Source organism: Myotis yumanensis, unplaced genomic scaffold (assembly GCF_028538775.1).
Source record: "Myotis yumanensis isolate MYYU_CA2020_CCGP unplaced genomic scaffold, mMyoYum1.0.hap1 SCAF_4, whole genome shotgun sequence".
Taxonomy (NCBI): domain Eukaryota; kingdom Metazoa; phylum Chordata; class Mammalia; order Chiroptera; family Vespertilionidae; genus Myotis; species Myotis yumanensis.
Window position 1 is genome coordinate 6129797 of NW_027223755.1, and position 21297 is coordinate 6151093.

General features: G+C 41.8%; 1 protein-coding gene across 2 annotated transcripts in view; it reads left to right on the top strand.

Moving 5' to 3' along the window:
- Positions 1-8838: 8838 nt before the first annotated feature.
- The window catches only part of FYB1 (FYN binding protein 1), a 136197-nt gene continuing 123738 nt past the window's right edge, over positions 8839-21297 (top strand). For both annotated transcript variants that reach the window (XM_070411795.1, XM_070411796.1), the window contains exon 1: positions 8839-8892. In XM_070411795.1, coding sequence (XP_070267896.1) covers positions 8890-8892 — 3 coding nt within the window. In that variant the 5' untranslated portion in view covers positions 8839-8889. The remainder of the gene's footprint in view (positions 8893-21297) is intronic.

The window sequence follows — 21297 nt, forward strand, 5'->3', positions numbered from 1 at the left end:
GGGCTGTTTCCAAATATTAGCTATTGTAAATTACACTGCCATGAACATAGGGGTGCATATATTCTTTCTGATGGGTGTTTTGGGGTTTTTAGGATATATTCCCAGAAGTGGGGTCAAATGGCAGTTTTATTTTAAAATTATTTTTGAGAAAACTCCTGTTTTCCATTTTGGCCACACCAATCTGCATTCCCATCAGCAGTGAACTAGGGTTCCCTTTTCCCTACATCCACTTGTCATTTGTTGATGGTAGCCATTCTGACAAGGTGTGGTGTGATATCTCGTCATTTTAATTTGCATCTCTCTGATGATGAGTTACTTTGAGCATTTTTCTTGTCTCTTGGCCTTCTGCATGTCTGCTTTGGAGAAGCATCTATTCAGGTCCTCTGCCCCCTCCCCCCATTTTTTTTCTTTTTTTTTTGCTGCAAAAAACTTTATTGTTTCCATTTGGTTTAATGCAGCGGTTCTCAACCTGTGGGTCACGACCCCTTTGGGGGTCGAACTACCCTTTCACGGGGGTCACCTAAGACCATCGGAAAACACATATACAATTACATATTATTTTTGTGATTAATCACTATGCTTTAATTATGTTCAATTTGTAACAATGAAAATACATCCTGCATATCAGATATTTACATGACGATTCATAACAGCAGCAAAATTACAGTTATGAAGTAGCAACAAAAATAATTTTATGGTTGGGGGTCACCACAACATGAGGAACTGTATTAAAGGGTCGCGGCATTAGGAAGGTTGAGAACCGCTGGTCTAATGCATGGAAGAGGGCTCTAGGGTGGTTAAAAGAGTAGCTAGTGGTTTCGGGGAGTGGTTCAGGCAAAAGCCGGACACCAGGGGATGCAGAGGGGCTCTCAAAGGCCTCTGGGCTCCAAAGGCTCCTAGTCATGCTTGAGGATGAGCATTCCCAACAGATACTGACCCAGCCCAGCCTCGGGGCTGGCCAGGCTGTGGAGGTTAGTCAGGTGTCGCCCATATTTTTTATGAGTTTCACCTCCTCACCCCGGAAGTGGTTCTCCAGGAAGTCACAGAGCTGAGGGTCTGCACAGATAGATCCAGGGCCTGCAGCTCCAAAAGTTCCTTTTCTGCAAGGCTATGGCGGCTTCCCTGGCGTCCTGAGTTTTACCCACTCATCTTGGGAAGGCTCCTGCAAGTCCCGGAAGAGAATGCAGCCACCTCGCTTGCTTTGCATCTTTAAGAGCAGCTCAGCGCCCTCCGGCTCCTTCTCCAGGGCAAAGAAGTGGCCCCTGCCCTCCAGAGCCACACCGTCCCCGTGGAAATAGAAGCCCAGAGAGAGGTGGGTGTGGGAGGCCCGCCGAGGCAGGCTGGCCAGTCGGTCCATAGCAGCCTCCACCTCGGTGGGATGATTCTGATGGGTCTGGGAGCTCATGGTTGTCGGCAATAAGGAGTTAAGGTAAAAAACAATAACAGCAACAAAGCACGGTGTTGGCTGGTCTCAGAGGCTGAGGATGGCTGAGAGGGGTAAGAAGGTGGCGACTGGGTGAGATGCTGGAGGGTGGTCAGAGGCTGGAAGAAGGGGCGCCTGCGTCTGTTCCATCTAAACACTGTTGAAGCGAGAAAAAGATCCAGGACTGCCAGGGCACTGTCCGCCCATTTTTAAATTGGATTGTTTGTCTTCCTTTTGCTGAATTGTATGAGTACTTTATATATTTTGGAAATTAACCCCTTAGCAGATGAATCATTGGCAGATATGTTCTCCCATACAGTGGGCTCCCTTCTTATTTGATGGCGGTGTGAGTGTTTTTTTTTGTTTTTTCTGTGCAGAAGCTTTTTATTTTTATGTAATCCCATTTGTTTGTTTTTCCTTTGTTTCTCTTGCCCTAGATGTATCGGCAAAAATTCTGCTACGTGAGATGTCTGACATTTTTCTGTCTGTGTTTTCTTCTAGGATTTTTACGGTTTCACGGCTTATATTTGAGTCTTTTATCAATTTTGAGTTTATGTTCTTGTGTATGGTGTAAGTTGGTGGTCTACTTTCATCTTTTTGCATGTATCTGTCCAGTCTCTTTTGTTGAAGAGACTGTCTTTACTCCATTGTATGATCTTGCTCCTTTGTCAAATATTAATTGATCATAATGGTGTGGGTCAATTTCTGAGGTCTCTGTTCTGTTCCACTGGTCTATATGCCTGTTCTTGTGCCAGGACCAGGCTGCTTTGATTATAATGGCTATGTAGTATAGTTTGATATCTATTATTATGATCCCTCCAACTTTGTTCTTCTTTCTCAGGATTGCTGCAGCTATTCAGGGTCTTTTACGGTTCCATTAAATTTTTGGAGTATTTGTCCTAGTTCTGTGAAGAGTGCCATTGTAATTTCAGTAGGGTTTGCATTGAATCTATACATTGCTTTGGGTAGTATGGACATTTTAATTATGTTAACTCTTCCAGTCTCTGAGCATGATGTACTCTTCCATTTGTTTGTATCTCTTCTCTTTTTTCACTGTGCTATCGTTTTCCAAGTCCAGGTCTTTTACCTCCTTGGTTAAGTTTATTCCTAGGTATTTTTGTTGTTGTTGTTGCAATGGTAAATGGGATTGGTTTTTTTAGTTTCTTTTTCTGAGGGTTCATTATTGGTGCATAAAAATGCCATCTATTTCTGGATGTTGCTTTTGTATCCTACTCCCTTGCCAAATTCATTTATTAAATCTAGTAGTTTCCTGGTGGAATCTTTAGGATTTTCTATGTACAATATCATGTCATCTCCGAATAATGACAATTTTACTTCCTCCTTTCCTATTTAATGCCCTTTATCTCTTCTTCTTGTCTGATTGTCATGGCTAGGACTTCCGGTACTTTGTTAAATAAGAGTGGTGAAAGCAAACATATTTGTCCTGTTCCTGTTCTTAAGGAAAATGCGTTTAGTTTTTTCCCATTGAGTATGATGTTGGCTGTAGATTTATCATATCCCATATATGGCCTTTATTATGTTGTAGTATAATCCCTCTATTCCCACTTTGCTGAGAGTTTTTATTTTAAAAGGGTGCTGGATTTTGTCGAATGCTTTTTCTGCATCTATTGATATGATCATGTGATTTTTATCTTTCATTTTGTTTCTGTGATGTATCACATTAATTGATAAGCAAATATTATACCAGCCTTGCATCCCTAGATTAAAACCCACTTGATCATGGTAAAATGTCTATCAAGTTGTTTGCCTAATTTTTAATCAGATTGTTTTGTTTTTCAGTTGTAAGAATTCTCATATAGAATTCTAGATGTCAATATCAGATAGATGATTTGCAAATATTTACTCCCATTCTGAAGGGTGCCTTTTCACTCTGATAGTGTCCTTTGATATATAAAAAGTTTTTAATGTTGAAAAAATTAATTTGCCTATTTTTTCTTTTTTTGCTTATGTTTTTTATTTCATACTTAAAAAATAATTGGATCTGAAGTTAATGTCATAAAGCTTTCCCCCTATGTTTTCTTCTAAGAATCTTATAGTGTTATTAGCTCTTGTGTTTAGTTTTTAATCCATGTAGAGACTTTTGCATATAGTATAAGGTAAGTCTTCAACTTTATTCTTCTGCGTGTAGATATCCAGTTTGTTGATCAGTATCATTTGTTGGTCAGTTATTTTTTTCACCATGTGCTAAAGTTAATCAGCCTGGAAGCAATAAGAGAAAAGAGGGTCAGGATGACAATGAATCACTTCACAAATTGTGTTATAATAAATGTGTTTTCATAACTACATTGTAAATATTCCTAAGTCCTCCTTATAGCATTAATAATAGTATGAAGTTCCAAAAAGTCCTATAGAATTGAAAATAGAAATATTCCTATTCTCCTGACCAAAAGAAAAACTGCCATTAGGTTTCACTCAGGTATGGCTATTAGGACATAAATAATTATCTATTTAGGTCAGCTTCCTGCCTAATTTAAATTTGAGCAATAGAGTATAAAAAAGACTAAGTTTGAATAACTTTTCAAGTGGAGAGAATATGGTAATTCTAAGGTGTGAAAAAATAAAATAAAAACTAAGGAAAAAGATTAAAATCTGGAAATGTTTTCAAATTTACTATTTTAAACAAACTTGAAATTATATTCTAAAAGTGCAAAAAAGAAGTAAGACCCCACCGATATTTATCCTGGACTGAAAAAAAATCCTATTTTAAAATTAAGCAGACAACAGATGAGGAAAATGAGTATATTTAAACCTGCAATTAATTGACAATGGGAAAGGGAAAGAACTCAGGGAATGATGGAGTGGTCTACTTTCTCCTGTCATCTTTCCTGAGTCTGTAAAACCCAAGGCTCCTCTGCTATTTCCCCAATTTTCTGGTCTAATCTTCCTGTTGAGAAGGAAAATGAGAAGGAAGGAAGGAAGGAAGGAAGGAAGGAAGGAAGGAAGGAAGGAAGGAAGAAAAGGAAAGAAAAATTGATCCATTTTTTCATATAGGACCTTTTCTTTCTTTCATTCATTAAAATGCAAATTACCCTTAACAAATTGTTTAGCACAATGACCAATCCAATGAGGGTGCATATTTTGATGGTGTCAGCTAAATCTTGAAAGCCCAGTGAGATAAGAGAATTAACAACTTGGATTTAGCCTTGGAGAAGAATATAAAGACATGAAGAGGTGAAGAGTTATGAGAGGAAAATATAAAACTAACAGATGCCACTGAATATTCTGAGTTCCCCCAAACCCAAGAAGAGGGTAAGATACAAATCAGAGCCAAAATAGCAGAAGAAAGTAATAAGTGCGTTAACATATAACAGAATTCTTCTATGAGCTTTGTTCTTTTTTCTCTTTGCTCTGCAAGTTGTTTTGATAAAAGACCTCTTAAGTAAAGTTTAGGCTATTTTTCCATTTTCTTACTTCAGCAGTTCTTTTAGAGTTTAGTAAACATTTGCCTGGGGTTGGGTTTAAATTGTAATGACAGCTGTTTCCTGCCCTTCTTGAGCTTAAATAAGATTTCCCCATCTAGGGAATATAATGGGAACTCTCTTTCTATTGGAAGATGAGTTCATTTTGTACTGAAGTTGATTAATAAGTTATTTTTTTCTAGAGCACTGATGTTCTGAAAGGGTTAAGGCCTCCTTTCATCAAAATTAGAAAGGACAAGAGTGAAAAAAAAAAAAAACCATTTTGTTTTTAAAACAAAAAATGAAAGAAAAATAAGCCAAATCCAGGTACTGCCCATTTCCTCCTGCACAACCCTTTTAAGCAGGCCCGGCCATATCCTGCTTCCTCCCTGCCACTTGCCATCTGGCTGTTCCATATCTATCTAAGCAGGGAGACTAGAATTTCCTTGAATTTCTATGAATCTATTTTGTGAGTTTGAGTTTTCTTTGCTGGCAGAATTCAAAAGCGTGTTGATGAAAAGAGTCAAGCATAAAAAATAATGGAGTTTTTTACTCACCAGACTCAGTCTGGAAACTTGAGGGGTCACTTAACATTCCTGTGCTTTCGTCATCAAAAAGCAACAATGTAGTGATCATCTCCCAGTGTTTGACCAAGAGTTCTCCGCCAGCTTCCCAGAAATGATGGGCTTTGAGGGAGGTTGTGCACATGCAGAATTCGTGTGCAAAGAGTCTACTGCTTTTATCAAATTCTGAGAGGAACCCATGCGCCAAAATGAAAAGGTTTGAAAAACAAAAGCTGCTCTAGGATCTTTGAGTGACAGAAGGAAGTACAAAAATTGGAGGAGTTTCAAATCTAGTTAGGAAGCCAAACTTAACGCAGCCAATTCAGTGGGAGAACCATAAAAGGCAAACATATCAAAGAGCTTCATTTCATGGTGTAAGTCTGCAGGAGTTCAGAAAAACCAGGAGATGAATGAGCAAGAATCACGAAAGACTTCCTGGAAGAGGTGAGACACAACATCCCCATATTCTATCTCAGGGGGTTTCCAGGCATGCTCGTATTGGATACTTAAAGTAGATAATCTAGTGTTTCTTCCCTAAATGTTAGCTATTCAGGTGATAAAGCAGAAATTGTGTAAGAGTATTTCTAACAATTTAAATTAGGTAAAGCATTGACAGTCCTGTTAATAATGATCAGTAGTGTGACTTAAATTTTTATTTGTGCTATCTTCCTCCACTTTCCTGTAAGTTTGGCTTTTAAAAATGAACAACCTTGCCCTGTTTCTGGGCCTCACAGTATCCACCTAGCTGTCACCTTCAGTGGATAACAAAGGGACAGACAGATTTTACCATTGCCTGAACAAAAAGTGTTCCAGAATGCAAAGGCATGAACGGAGAATGCGCGCCCCAGTCCTTGAAGGATTCTAACCACTCTCTGAGCTACTTCTCCTTCCAATGGCAGGGCCCATTCCAGGAAAATATAACTTTATCTTCTTTAGATGGTATCGCTGCAGTGTCTGTCATCTTTACTGCATTTCCTGTTTCATCTTTCTGCTCAGGGACTTGTGTACTTGGTTGATATCACAGAAAATATACTCACATAGGTCACAATGGAAATAATTGTTTTAAGTAAAGTGATTATGCTCCAGACACTAAAAATAGAAACTTATTAGTGGGTTATAAGTTATGGTTAAGAGCTTCAGCCCTTACCTGGTTTTCTCTTAGCCAAAATATTTCTTTTAAGTGCACATTTCTCAGAAACTGGTGAATTTATGTCAATAACAACTAAAAGTTACCTTAACCTGCGTTTAGAAGTAAGCAGAAATTGAAAGGGAATTCAAGTGAAAGAATTGAAATTCCAAGTCCTCTTAACCCAAGACTTGTCCAATCAGCTACATTGTTTGTGGAAATTGCTAGATTTCAGTTTAGCACATAACTTTTGTCCCACTTACTGGGACAGAGAGAAAGTCATGGAAAGACGACGTGTAAGTAATTATCATGTAGTGCGTGGTGAAAATATATTGATAGACTTAGTAGTAAACCATGTCAGAGTGTAGAATTATTTCTAACCTGCAGGGTGTGCCCGGTGGCCTGTCCACCATCTCACTAGCATGAGTTACCTGTGTGCTCCCCCTTTTTGAGGCCTGCACCTGGGATTCCTCTGGGGAGCTTTAAAGAATACTGGTGCCAGATTCTCAAAACTAGAAGTGATTATTTGAGTGGTCTGGGGTAAAGCCTGGGAACTAGACTTTTTGAAAAACTTCCAGGTGAGCCCTAGCCAGTTTGCTCAGTGGATAGAGCACCGGCCTGCGGACCGAAGGGTCTCAGGTTCCATTCCGGTCAAGGGCACATACCTCATTGCAGTCTCTGGTCAGATGCATACAGGAGGCAACCAATCGATGTGTTTCTCTCACATCAATACCTCTCTGTCTTTCCCTCTCTCTTCCTAAAAATCAATGGAAAAATATCCTCAGGTGAGGATTTAAAAAAAAAAAAAAAGAAAGAAAAACTTTCAGGTGATTTTAATGCACAGACTGGTTGAGACCCACTGCTTTAGGCCCTAAGGTGCCCCTGCATTGGGATCATCTCGGTTTCGGCAGAGAGTGAAACCAGGGGCTTCTGGTTAAGCTAAAGAAGCTGCCTTTGAGAGGTCTTCCTTTGGCGATGTTTTACATCACTGGCATGCCTGGTTCCCATACCTGTGCTGCCTTGATTTTTCTCCTTGATTCATTCGCTACACATTTATTATGTGCCAGAGACTATGCAATTTGAGATTATTGACCACCAACCTAGCTTCTGACTTCTCCTCAAGCCCCACCCCTCTTTAAAATACCTACCAGTTTTAGAGCAATATCAGGCTCCATTCTACTCCCCGCCCTCCCCCCCCCCCCCCCCCCCCGAAAAAAAAAACTTGTGCCTGCCCTGCCTTCCCACCTTGCCCTGGCAATGATTAGCATTTTCATTTTAAGGAATAAATAAGAAACATCTTTTTTAATAAAAGGTTTTGTATTGTCATGGTATAATTAGTACTAGATTGTCATCAATGAAGAAATTTGGTGCCCCTCTACTAGGTAAATGCAGTAGTACTTACAAGAAGATCTAAGCATTTGCAACCCCAAATTAAGGACTCAGCTGGCTTTCCTTTCCAATAGGAAACAAAGATCATCTTCTACCTTTGGAATTACTTTAGGATCAGGCAATATATTCAAATAAAATAAATAATTCTGTGTACCAGAATATGTTTACGTAGGTGCTACAGTTGATTGGTGGGGAACCTAACTACTTAGGATCAAATACTATGCCCTTAATGCAAGAATATGTAGTTTGCCTATGAGGGATTGGGGCATTTGATGCTAACAAAAGTTATTGAAAAATTAACACATGAATATAAAGTGTGCTTTATATTTTGAATGAAATGAATGGTATTCTATGATAAATTTATGAATATTTCCACCATTTAAATGTTGATGGGAATACATTTGGAATTGTGATTAAAATTATTGTGACCCTTTTGATCTTTTTAAGCTTATAGTTGTTTTCAACAAGCACTATCTACTCAAAACAGAAAAGTTAAAAAATTAGCAAAGTACAAAATAAGAATTATGTATGATAATACCTCCACCCAAGTCAACCACTGTTAACATTTTAGAGTGGATCTTTCATTCATAGATGATAGATAGATAGATAGATAGATAGATTCACAAATACACACTTTATATAAATTAGGTTAATAATGTACACAGAATTTAATATCTAGGCACTTTTATAAAATTTTTGAGTCAATTTTCTGACTTCAGAACCTCACCTATAGCTGTTCTCATATTATTAAAGGGTAATAACTGGATAAACCTGGCCAGTTATACAAATGTTCTGAGGGCTAAGGTTGATATGCAAATCAACCTTACATATCAATGTGTGAAAGCTGGACGGACCACACAGCTTAAAAAAGGAAGTACATTCTGCAAAGCTAACTTGCACATTCGCTGCCCGAGTTACGGCATCTTTGGGGTCACTGGGTGCCAGGCACATCAACGCTTTTCAAGAAAAATGGTAAGTAACCCATTTTATGGCTCTCCTTTGGTCTCTTGGCAACACCTAACCTTCTCTCCACAGAGCAGAGAGGGGTGGGTGCTTTCGCCAGGTCCTCCAGGCCTTGGGAAGTTTTGCTTGTCCCAAGTTGTCCCATTTGCTGTGAAAGCTGCTGAGTCTTTATTATGCCGCTGGAGAGACTGGGGCTGCAGGAGTTCCCTTTTCTGACTCCAGCCTTCAGAATAGAGGAAGAGCTATGCCTTAGAGAAAGAGCAGTTGTGTGTTTCGTCTTGGCCTCTGAAGCTAGCTGAGCTCCAGAACGAGCAATGGCCGTTGTTCTATTAAGAGCACTTTGGACCCAGAAGAGAACTCCAGTGATGCGGGCTAGGTAATATTGCTGACGGGGAGGGCCATTTTGACAACAGAGTGGACTTTGCAAAAGGAGCTCTTTTGTTTGTTTTTAAATGTATTTTTTATTATTTTAATTAAGAGAAGTGAACACAGCCCAAAGAGTCCAAAACTTAAGGACAGGTTGTGTTCCCACCGTTAGTTGAAAGTCATTCATTAGCGTGCACTTAAAATTGTGACCAGGTTCCCAGTTGAACCATAAAAACTAGCTTAACTTATAATGTAGCTGAACTACAGTGTTCACCTCCTGCTACAATTTCCTATTACTTCTCTGTGAAACTTGACTGCGTTCTTATACATGTGGTGTTCTTACGCTCCAGAGTCTAGAAGAGAGCCAGCTTTCTGTCCCACACACGCCCCGCCCCAGCCCCAGCTGGGAGGCTGGTTTCCCTCCTCTCCACACAGAGAGGACTGACTTCCTTTACCAGCTTCCGGTGAGACCATGGGGATGGGGAATGAGGCCTGGACTCTTACAGGCTCTCAGTGCGGGAGGGAGCGCACGGCAGGCATCGGGATGGAGGGGAAAGGAGTTCATGAGATGTGTTTGTAGTCTGCGAGCTCTTGAGCCAGAAGGGGAAAGTGTGGAGGTGAGAGGGTAACCATGCCCTGGAGGAGAGGAGGAGCCATGGGGTCAGAGTTGCAGTCATGGGGGAGGAATGTGCAGCGGTGACAAAAATAGTAGCACGTGACCCCCCTGCAGCCACACCTGTGGGAGGAAGGCAGTCACCTGTCAAGGTGGGACTCGCACATCCCTTTAGTGTTTCCAAACTGGGCCTCTAGGTCCAGGATTCTTAGAAAACAGCTTGACCTCTCCTCCTCCAACATAAACCAGGGCATTTCTCCAACAGGTGATCAAATGTAAAATTTAATATGGTACCAATGTCTCACTGGAGTGTACACATGTTTCTGAGTAATTTTTAAAATATAAGTTACAGATTCCTAAGAAAAAAAAGAAATGAGGACATTGTGGTTCACAGAGAGTTATTTAGATTTTCATGGGGAAAACGAGAGGATAACAGTAGGAAAAAAAGGACGTTTAACTGCATAGTGTGTGTTTGGTGTAATATGTAAGCAATGTTTTCTTATGAGATGATCTTCTTATAAAAGCAGCACCTGTTGTTAAAGACAATTTCTTAGATGTATAGATATGCAGAAATGAAACAATACATAGTTTCTATAGTCTATCATCTAGGGAACAATCATTGTTAAGTCAGTACCAATCCTAAAATTTTGTCACTTAAAAATATATTTTATAAATATAATTTTCTATAAGTGCCATCATACTGTATAAACCATTTCCTTACCGATTTTTATTAGAAATGTTTTGGATAATATATGAGTTAGGTGTCATTTCTAATTTAAGCTTACTTACTCTATAATGGGGCAGTAAATAAATTTCCAAGTTGCAGTTATGGTATATATCTGCCGATCTGTGTAGCACGTCAGCGAAGAGGAAGTATATTCCTGTTAATTCCTCTCTCCCCCAACATAGCTGCAGAGAGGCAGGTAGCATATTAAAGGAAGGAACACAAACCCTACTTTTTCTCCTTGAAAGCATCATAGCACAGTCGAAGGGCTATATTCATGGCTTTTTATGTGTTGTTTACTAGTTGTATGTTTTTTCACAAGTCATTTAAGTTCTAAGGTTGTCTCCTTATCTAACAGTGGTGAGATGATGATGATGATGATGATGATGATGATGATGATGATAAGGAGGAGAAGGAGATGATGATGATGATGATGATAACTATCCCACAGTGTTGTTTTGGAGAGTAAATAAGATCACAATTATAGAGCGCCTATTCCAGGGCAGGCACCTGCCAGACGCTAGATGAATATGAGTTTCCTTCCTTTTAGCTCCAAATAAATAATTTCCTAAAGGCCTAGAGACTCCCAGAGAGCGCAGGAGGAGTATGATGACAGCAATGAGATGTGTGAGCCCTGGCATGCAATATCTCATTAAATCCCATAACAAACCTTAGAGACAGGCACTGCTGTTATTTCTGTTGTCCAGCTGAGCACAATGAGTCATGAGAAGAGTAAGTCACTTGCTCACAGCCACACAACTATCACATACTGGGACTGGAGTTTGTGCCCAATGCTGTCTGCTCTCAGAGTCTGAGCATTTGTACATCCTGCTGCATCTGAGAAAAAGTAGGTCCGGAGAAGACAACAGAGCTGTCCTAGAAAAGGACTGGCTTCTAGAGTCCGAGGGGCCTTTCTCCAGGCAGGTGGCCCTCCTGTTAGAGTTGGGAATCAGCTGGCAGAACAGCCACTGCTATGGTCAGTATGAATTGTCCAAGTTCCAGAATGTTCACTTTATCTAAACCTTGCAGAAGCCACTGGGATAGAAGGCTGGAGGGGTTCCTGGCTTTGTGGTTCACCACCCCACGGTTCAAGAAGGGGAGTTAAATGATCAAAAGCCCCCTCTCACCTCCCCCTCCCAAGTGCATCTACTGTGTCACAGGTGTGACTAACCTAGCCTCATCCAGGCTCAATGCACGGAAAAAGATACCGGAAAATGAGGCATGTCATTGCCCAGGTGGTCATCGGGAAATTCACCTTTTATTGCCTGAACCTTGTAACCATTGGTAGAGGAACTGTGGAAACCTGTGGGCATGAAGCCCAAAGTATGTGGGATTTTGTGAGGACAAGCACATGGTTTATAAGATTGATGGGTGTTAGCCACACAGTGTCAAGGAGAGCCGGGTTCCAGGCCCAGCCTCTCATCACACCTGCGCAATCTTGACCCAGTCCCTCCAGCTGCTCCGTGAAGGTACAGAGTTGGCCTATCTGTGGTCGGCAAACTGCCGCTCGCCCTCACCCCCCCCCGCCCCCCCCGCCCGGGGCAGCTCCTCCACAAAACACCACGTGTGGGCGCGCACGTACAGTGCAATTGAAACTTCATGGCCCATGTGCAGAAGTCGGTATTTTGTGGAAGAGCCACACCCAAGGGGCCAAAGAGCTGCATGTGGCTTGCGAGCCGTGGCCCACCGAGAGCCGCAGTTTACTGACCATTGGCCTAGGTGTTCCCCCGTGTTCTTTATAATATGACTCCACATTGCAGACGTGAAAGGCCATGAGCAGTAGGATTCTGCCTCTCAAACATCTGCCCCTGTTGAAACTGACTTAATCTGCAACCTGAGACTAATCAGCTCACTCCATAGCCCTAAAATGGGAATAATAGCAAATCATACCTGTTCATAAGACAGGTGTTTTTAGGTACATTTCAATTTGTAAAATTTCTGGGGAACAGATATCAAATAATGCACAAATTTTTGTATGTTTGTGGTTAGTGAGGAGAAAAAATTTTGTAAGTACATCTTAGAAGGTTTTAAGAAATGAAACAAAAAATGTGTTTGGGGTTTCTGTTTGATTGTTTTGCTCCTTTTGTTCAGTTTTTATTCTCAGGTGAGCTACTGACAAGAGAAAAGTGTATCACTCACTCACTCATTTATTCCACCAAGGTGTGGAGCCCGACTCCATGCTGGGGCTCTGGTAGGTGAGGATGAAGGGCGAACCACCTGGGGAGGGGGGCGGTGCTGGCTTCCTGGGTGTACACTTCCTGCAGTGGGCACCTGGGTCCCCTGGAGGCTCAGGGATGCACCTGAGAATTCATATCGCTAATCAATTCCTAGATGATTCTCATGCCACTGGTCAGGCACTTGGAGACTGCTGTTCTGAGGTAGTGGATAGATCCGAAGTTAGTCAAAGCAAACATATAAATAAAGGCCTTGTAGTGAGCTTGGAGGAGGTGATTAAGGAGCTAGTAGAGCATATAGAGGAGATGTCTTCGTAGGAAGGGGTCTGGTCTCTGGTGAGGTGAAGTTTAGAATAAAGCAGTGGCTCTCAACTCTGTCACTCCAGCAGCTTATCTGTCACCCCCATTCTCAAGGCTCCCATGTAACCAGTTAAATCAAAAGCTTGACATGGGAGCTGGGCCCAGCAAGGGCTGAGAATTGCTGCACAGGAGTGAGAAGGAGCTGGGCACGGGGAAGTGGGCACAGGGAATTGGCAGAGGAAACGGCAGCTGTGGAAGAAGTGAGGCAGAGGAAAGACTGGATCTGCAGGGGGACCAGGATGTCTGGAGGATGAGCAAGAGAAGAGGAGAGTGGCAAGAGGTGCTTCCAAGAAACAGGCAGTGGCCACTTACCTGAGTTGTCTCGAATGCCATGACAAGGAATCCCACCTTATTTTGTGCACCCCAGCAGTCACAAGAGGCTCCTAGCCAAGGAGAGAGCACCATTGCCCAATCTGCATTTTCAGTGTAGGGCTTCCTGCAGTGGTTCTCAACCTTCCTAATGCCGCGACCCTTTAATACAGTTCCTCGTGTTGTGGTGACCCCCAACCATAAAATTATTTTCGTTGCTACTTCATAACTGTAATTTTGCTACTGTCATGAATCATAATGTAAATATCTAATGTGCAGGATGTATTTTTATTGTTCGTGACCCACAGGTTGAGAACCGCTAAGTGACATGTGTCCTCAGCAGACAGCCTTGATCATGGCTTGGGACTTCAATATTGAATGTTCTCCCTCCTTTTTCAAAATTGTGGCCTCAAATTTGCACACAGCCAAGTTAGAGAATCAATGTAGGGAGTCAGAACTTGAAAGGCTGCAATGGAAACCTAGTTGAATGCTGGTGTCTTAGGGAAATCAGCATATTTAACTTCCCATTCTAGAAGGATCCCTTTGGGAGCTGTGGCTCCAACCCACTTCTTTCAAGTAGATTGGTGATTCTTGTCCGTATCTTGTAAGTTGGGGGTGGTGGGGGGGAGGATCAATCATAATCTTGAATGATATGTTAATATTCCCAAATAGAAATCCATTTACTTCCACATGCTGCCCCAACCCCACCCCCGCTCCCTGACTTACTCTTATCTCTCTTCCTCTCTTCTTCTGCAGAAGGGGCCATCTATCTTTTGCAGCAAGAGCTAGCCCAGTGTGTTACTTTTTTTTTCTCTGTCATCTACACATTGATACATGTAGAAGGAAATGAGAGCCACGTCTTAGAGTAGATTTTAGAATACACTAAGTGTGTGGCACCCTTGTTCTTGAAGTGAATGGGTGTGGGGCTCCAGCTCTCGATTTGGTCACGTTAATATCACTTCCCTAATACGTTGAGGTGCATCCCATCTGCCCTTTATTTCTCCTCATGTCCTTCTCTTTTAAAAATATTAGAGTATAAAAATACAATAAAATATTATGGTATGTTATAAAACAAACAACAGCAAATGCTCACATTCTCACCACCCAAATCTCACACATGTTACTATTTTGCCGTAATATTGCCACTTGCCATCTTTTCAAAACATAACAAAAGACAACGTTGAAGCCTTCTCTTTGCCTTTCCAAGTTCCATGCTCCTCTCTCCAACAGCAGAGAATCCCGGCATCTTGCCTTCGCGGTCATATTTTTATATTTTCATTTTGTATGTCTATATCCATAAAATGCCCATTTTTGTTTCAAATATTCTTATGGATATTATTCACTTGTTTCTTGTTGAGTCCTGAAGTTCTGAAGTCATTTTCAGATTGTTCTCTTGATTTAATTTAGGTAGACCTATTTTATAATTGTTTATTTTGTGGGTTTTTATTTTTTTACTAATAGTTTCCTCTTATATTTTGGAATTTTGAGCTGCAGATTCATTTTGAGAAGGTTGGTTGGTTGGTTGGTTGGTGGGTGGGTGGGTTTGCCCTTCCTACCTGCCTTTTCTCCATTTTCTCTAGTGTTGTGCTGATCTCTACTACTTCTTCCTGAGGACTAGAGCCTAGACCCAGGTTTATACTGACAGCTGCATGATCCAGGCCCACAGTAATATTGCACTTAGCATATTCACTACATAGTCAACTGGTATCTTGGCCCAAGTTCTTGCTCTGGGGCTGTTTCTAACTCAGGGTTTCTCAACCTCATCACTTTTATTCATTGTAGGATGTTTAGCAGCATCTCTGGTTCCCACCCACTAGTGGCGCAGTGCACGAAATTCATGCACATTAAAAGGGGATTAATTAGAGAAAATATTTTAATATTGCTATTTGTCCTTTCTCTATAATAGAGGTGTCAGAGATGAAAGAAAATTAGTAAAATGTATATGAAAATCTTCCTCCTGTCAGAGCCGTGGGACCCAGAGTCAAGTCCCCGCTCACCTGCAGTGCCTCAAAATTGCATGAGACCCAGCCCCAGCCAGCCCCACCCCCATTGGGCAAGATCCAGATCTGGCTGCCCCACCCTTGACAAGCCCCACCAGGTGGGAGGCACAGCCTCAGGTCCCCTGGCCAGGCACTGGGTGGGGGGGGCGCAGCCTCAGGTCCCCTGTCAAACCCCACAGGGTGGGGGGTGCAGCCTCAGGTCCCCTGTCAAGCCCTGCTGGGCAGGGGGCGCAACCTCAGGTCCCCTGGCACACCCTTAGGTCCCCCGGCCTGGTGCCAGGACAGGGGGTGCAGCCTGAGGTCCCTCGGCCCAGTGCCAGGGTGGGCGGCATGGCCTGAGATCCCCCAGCCTGGGCTGGGATGGGGGACGCACCTTGAAGTCTCCCGTTAAGCCCTGCTGGGCAGGGGTGGAGCGGTCTGAGATCCCCCATCAAGCCCCGCCTGGTGGGGGGGTGTGGCCTGAGGTCCCCTGGCCCAGCACCGGGGCAGGGGGCACACCTTGAGGTCCCCCGTCAAGCCCCATCTAGCGGGGGCACAGCCTCAGGTCCCCTGCCCCGGCCCAGTGCCACGCAGCCTCAGGTCCCTGCTGATTGCTCGTTAAGGCTCGTTATGGGAACTCGGCCTCCGCTATGGGTGCAGCCATCTTGTGTTACAGAAACCCCGCCTCCGCTGTGGGCGCCACCATCTTTGTGATGGTGTGATGGTCAATTTGCATATTCCCTCTTTATTAGATAGAATGTGTTCCCCACCCCCACCCATACTTTATCAAATCATCCTGTTGAGAAATGTTTGTCTCTCCTAAGGCAACTTTTTAGTTGCCAATCATTTGGCCCCCTTTCATGGTGCTAAGGACAGGAAAGTGTATCTGTCCCTGCCCTTGGTTTCAAAGAGCGACCCTAGCTCAGGTTTTCAGATGACCCTATAGGAGCTGAACAAACAAATGCTTCCATATCCTGAACCAACAGCCCACCTCACCCGTCCTCCAGTGTCACTCACTTCCTAGTATTTCTATTTTCTTTCTGATCTAGAATGGTTCCTCTTCTTTTTTAATATGGCCATCTTTAAATATTTTTATTTTTTACTCTTGACATGTGGTTAGGTCAATGAGAGAGCTAGAAAACTTTAATTACTGACCAGTTGATTCCTCATCTCTCTTTTTCCTCACTTCCCTTTAGCTTTATATCTTTCTGTTTTCTTTTTTCTTCTTATCCTTGCTCAGTGGCCTTGGGTAAAACAACAAAGTAGAGGACATGTGTGAGCAGCAGGGTTGATGAGATACTGAGAGAATTAGTCCAGTTTCTTCCAGGTCTCCATCACCCCCTTTCTCCTTTCCCCAACCTATTAAGACAATGGTACTCAAAGTGTACTCACTAAACCAGTGGCATGAACACCATCTGGGAACTTAATAGAAATATTTGGGCTCCAGTCAAGACTGAAAAAGCTGAATTGGAAGTGAGACCCAGCCACTTGTGTTTATGAACAAGCCTTCTGAGTGGTTCTGATTCTGAGTGGTTACAGTTTGAGATCCCCTGTGCTAAGACTTAGCTAATGAGGTTTGGATCAATGGTTCTCAGCCTGGCTGCACACTGGAATCACCTGCCACCCCCAGAGTTTCTGGGTCAGCTGGCCTGGGTGGGGCTTAGGTACTTTTTTCTTTTAAGTTCCCCAAATGGTTCAAGCCTTCAGTCAAAGTTCGATTTAGTTATTCATTTACTGCTTGGCCCATTCTGACAATCACTTATGCCAACTCTTACCTGGTGTTTCTGGTATTCTAAATGCAAACTGGTGAACTTTTAGTGAACAGAATTTAAAATGAATCTGGAGTTGGACTTCCTGGGTTTGAATCTCAGCGCTGCCCATTACCAGCCATATGACTTTGAACAATTTACCCTCTCTATATACCTCAGTTTCTCCATGTGTAAAAATGGATGAATAACTATATCTACTTATAAGGATGTTATAAGGGTTACATAGCTTTATACACAAAGGTCCTCAGAAAATACCTGTCACACAGGTATGTTGTACAGAACTTTTCTAAACTATTTTGTAAGTAAAACATGCAAAGAACCTGAAAAACAAATTAAATCAAAATAAGTATTTTGAGAATGGAAATTTAAAAAAAATGTTTAAAGAATATTTCTCTTTTTTACATATTGGGACCTTTTGTTTTATAAAACCCATTTCTCTCACAATGCTATATGGTCTTTAAAAATATTGGTTAAAAAAAATTACCTTTTTTCATGAAAAATTTCAGAATTTTACTATATGCCTTTAAAAACAGCTAGTGGAATTATAAAACCAGAGCTCAAAATCATGGTTCTATAGTCATATTTTAGCTACAAAAACTGATAAGCCAACTATAAATTCAACCCTTATGAAAATTCTGGCAGAGATTAAAAGAAGTGGAGTTGAAGTAAACATCTGCTGAATTCGATCTTTGACAGACATTTAGTTAAAAGAATTCTTGTGAAATCTAGGAAGAACACTTAAATAGATAGACATTTGGGAGGTTTAACTTACATGAATACATTTTAATTTGTCAGTATATGGACATTGTCCAAAAAAAATGACTTGCAAAGTTATTATAACTTTGAAAGAAAAATGGTTGGGTTTACTTTATCACAAGTGGACATTCATCCGAAAGAAACTACTTTTATCACATTTACCCACAAGTGCATGAGACAGCATTTCAGGGCTGAGTGGAGTTTTTTTTCTGTTGGTTATTTTGTTTTGTTTTGTTTTAAATAGCAGAACATAGCTATCCCAACACAATAGGGCAAAGATATACAGTGTTTAAACTAGTTATCTGATGGAGTGAGAGATAGGGAGTTTCCAAACTTTCTGATGTTAATTACCAAACAAAGAATGAGGGTGGAATTGTTGTAATTTCTGATTTCTAAGAAAGATCCACCTGTAGTTACTGAACATGCATAGCCTAGATGGTTTCAATTTTCAGTAGCTATAAAAGTTAGACAACCTGAGCAAGCTTGATTGAATTTGATAAGCAGGGCAAGGAGCGTGGGAGGAAGTTCCAGAAAGTATCCAGAATAACCAGGTCTTCATGGCTAATTAGGCAAGAAAACCCAGATATAGTTTCTACACATCTTGACTCTTCTTATTTTTCTTCCCTTGCATGTGGTAAATCCTTCCATTTAATTAGTCTCACACACACACACACACACACACACACACAGGTCTACCAGCACATTCCTGAGAAATGATACTACACCTCCACTTTGATCAGTAAGAAAACTGGTTCCTCTCTTCTTTGACTTCATTCATTCCAGGGGGAGGCAGGGAGAAAGAGGAATATGTCTTTTGGGGCAATAACTTGCAAAAACTAGAACCATTCCACACCTTTACATCCATGTATGCTTTAAAAAAATGATTCTATTTAACAGTGTACTCTTCAAGCTATCAGTGTCCTAGACCCACAGGGGAGACAAAAGGAGAGACATTGGTTACAATACAGGGCCCTTGGAACCTGTAGGCTGAGCCTGGGAGCCGTACCCCAACTGTAAATTCTGTTTTCTCAACTTCTCCTTGTTCCTTCCCCACACTGAGGTCTGGTGAGTCTCCATTATGAGATCTACTTGATTATCTTACACACGATACCCACTTTTTCTATTACCCACTTGCTTCCTGGAAACTTCGGAGCTGGCGACTCCAGATCAAATAGTTTCCCTTTCTGGCCTTAATATTCTATGAGTTGGGTAAATTGCACAGTTCTGGATATGTAGAAAGAGTCAGGGAAAGGTTTGGTAAACTTTGCCTTCTGGGAAGGTGGCTGATTTGGGACCTGTTTGGATTGGAAGCAATGTCTAGGTTTGGGGAAAAGATCAGATTTCAGCCTGCTTGGGTTCCATGGTTGGTCTCCAGTGTGCGTGAGAGGGTATTGGGGGATGGTTAAAATTTAGTATCTAATAGGGTATTGATGTCTGCAACTCACTTTGAAATGCATCGAAGAACAAAGGTGAATGGATTAGTCAGTAGATGTGATCAAGCAAATGCAAGAAGAGCAGAATGCAAACAACTTTTGAATCTAAGTGGGGGTATTTTGTTGTTCACTTTCAACTTCAGTCTCAACTCTTGGATGCTATACTTGCAATTTTTCATAATAAAAATGGGGAGGTGGGGAGTTTAAATGTAATATATTCTGGGCAAATGGAACTGAAAATCTATATAATAAAAGCCTAAGCGACCATTACAGTGGAACAACCAGAATTACGGGTCGATATGATGTGCACTGACCACCAGGGGGCAGACGCTCAATGCAGGAGCTGCCCCCTGGTGGTCAGTGCACTTCCGCAAGGGGAGCACTGCTCAGCCAGAAGCCGGGCTCACGACTGGCAAGCGCAGCAGCAGTGGCAGGAGCCTGTCCCGCCTCCGAGGCAGCGCTAAGGAGCAGCAAGCAGATGGGCAGTAAGGAGCAAAGGGCCCCAGACTGCAAGAGGGATGTCCTGGGGGGATCGGGCCTAAGCCAGCAGGCAGACATCCCCCGAGGGGTTCCAGACTGTGAGAGGGCACAGGCCAGGCTGAGGGACTCCCTACCCCCACCCCCAGTGCATGAATTTCGTGCACTAGGCCTCCAGTTTTAGTATAATATCCCATGTTCTATATTTGTAACCAGTAGGTTTACTTATACAGCCTAAAATAATTGGGAAGAAAATTTATTTGAATATGCTTGCTGAGAATTTCAGGGCACTGGTAAGAGTAGCTGAAGGCAGGACATGCCAGTCAAGGGGGAGGGCAGTTAAAGTGAGTGAGTGTGGAAAGATATCACATTGTTTATCCACTAATGTGATATCTGCAAAAGAATTTTCACCTCTAAATGTAAATAGCTTTATTTTTTTTCCCCTTGTAAAACTGAGATGCATGAGGGTGATAGAATTTTTCAAAAAATAAAGGAATATGTAGAGAAAGTAAAAACCCTGCCATCTGAACAAAATCCCAATTAACATTTTTTTTAAATAATAAAGGGCATACAATTTTATATTACCGGTAGTTTCAGGTATACAACATAGTGACTCAATATTTATATACCTTACAAGGTGATCACCACACTATGTCTAATAACTATCTGTCACCTTACATAATTATTGCAATATTATTGACCCTGTCCCTTATGCTGTCATTATATCCCATGACTTAATTTCCTTTTTTTTTTTTTCTCACCCGAGGATATTTTTCCATTGAATTTTAGAGAGAGTAGAAGAGAGAGGGAAAGACAGAGAGAAATATCCATGTGAAAGAAACACATTGATTGGTTGCCTCCTGCACATGCCCTGACCACGGTCCAGGCCGGGGAGGAGCCTACGACTGAGGCCTGAATTGAACCTGACATCCTTTGGTCCACGTAGGCCGATGTTCTATCTACTGAGCCAAACTGGCTAGGGCTGTGACTTACTTTCTAACTGGAAGTTTGTAAATATTTTTCTGGACATACCACTAAACCGGAGATAAGACCTTCCCTATGTGCTGCTTGTAGCTGTATTTGTGCAGCTTCTCCACTTTCAGCTCAGCCAAACCAGCCCTGACACTTTAATACATGGCTCCAACTTTCTTCGGTGGAGAAAACTTCTACTTTCCACACTCACTCACTTTAACCGCCCTCCCCCTTGATTGGCATGTCCTGCCTTCAGCTACTCTTACCAGTGCCCTGAAATTCTCAGCAAGCATATTCAAATGAATTTTCTTCCCAATTATTTTGCATTCGCCATGTTACCTTCTGTACCCCAAGCAGTCGATATATATTTGTTATGGACTCCGGATTTTATAAGAGCCCAATCTGATTAAGGCAAAATCATCCTCCTAACTTAATATTGTAACTGCACGGTTTAAAACAAATTTTCACTCTAGATAAAAGAG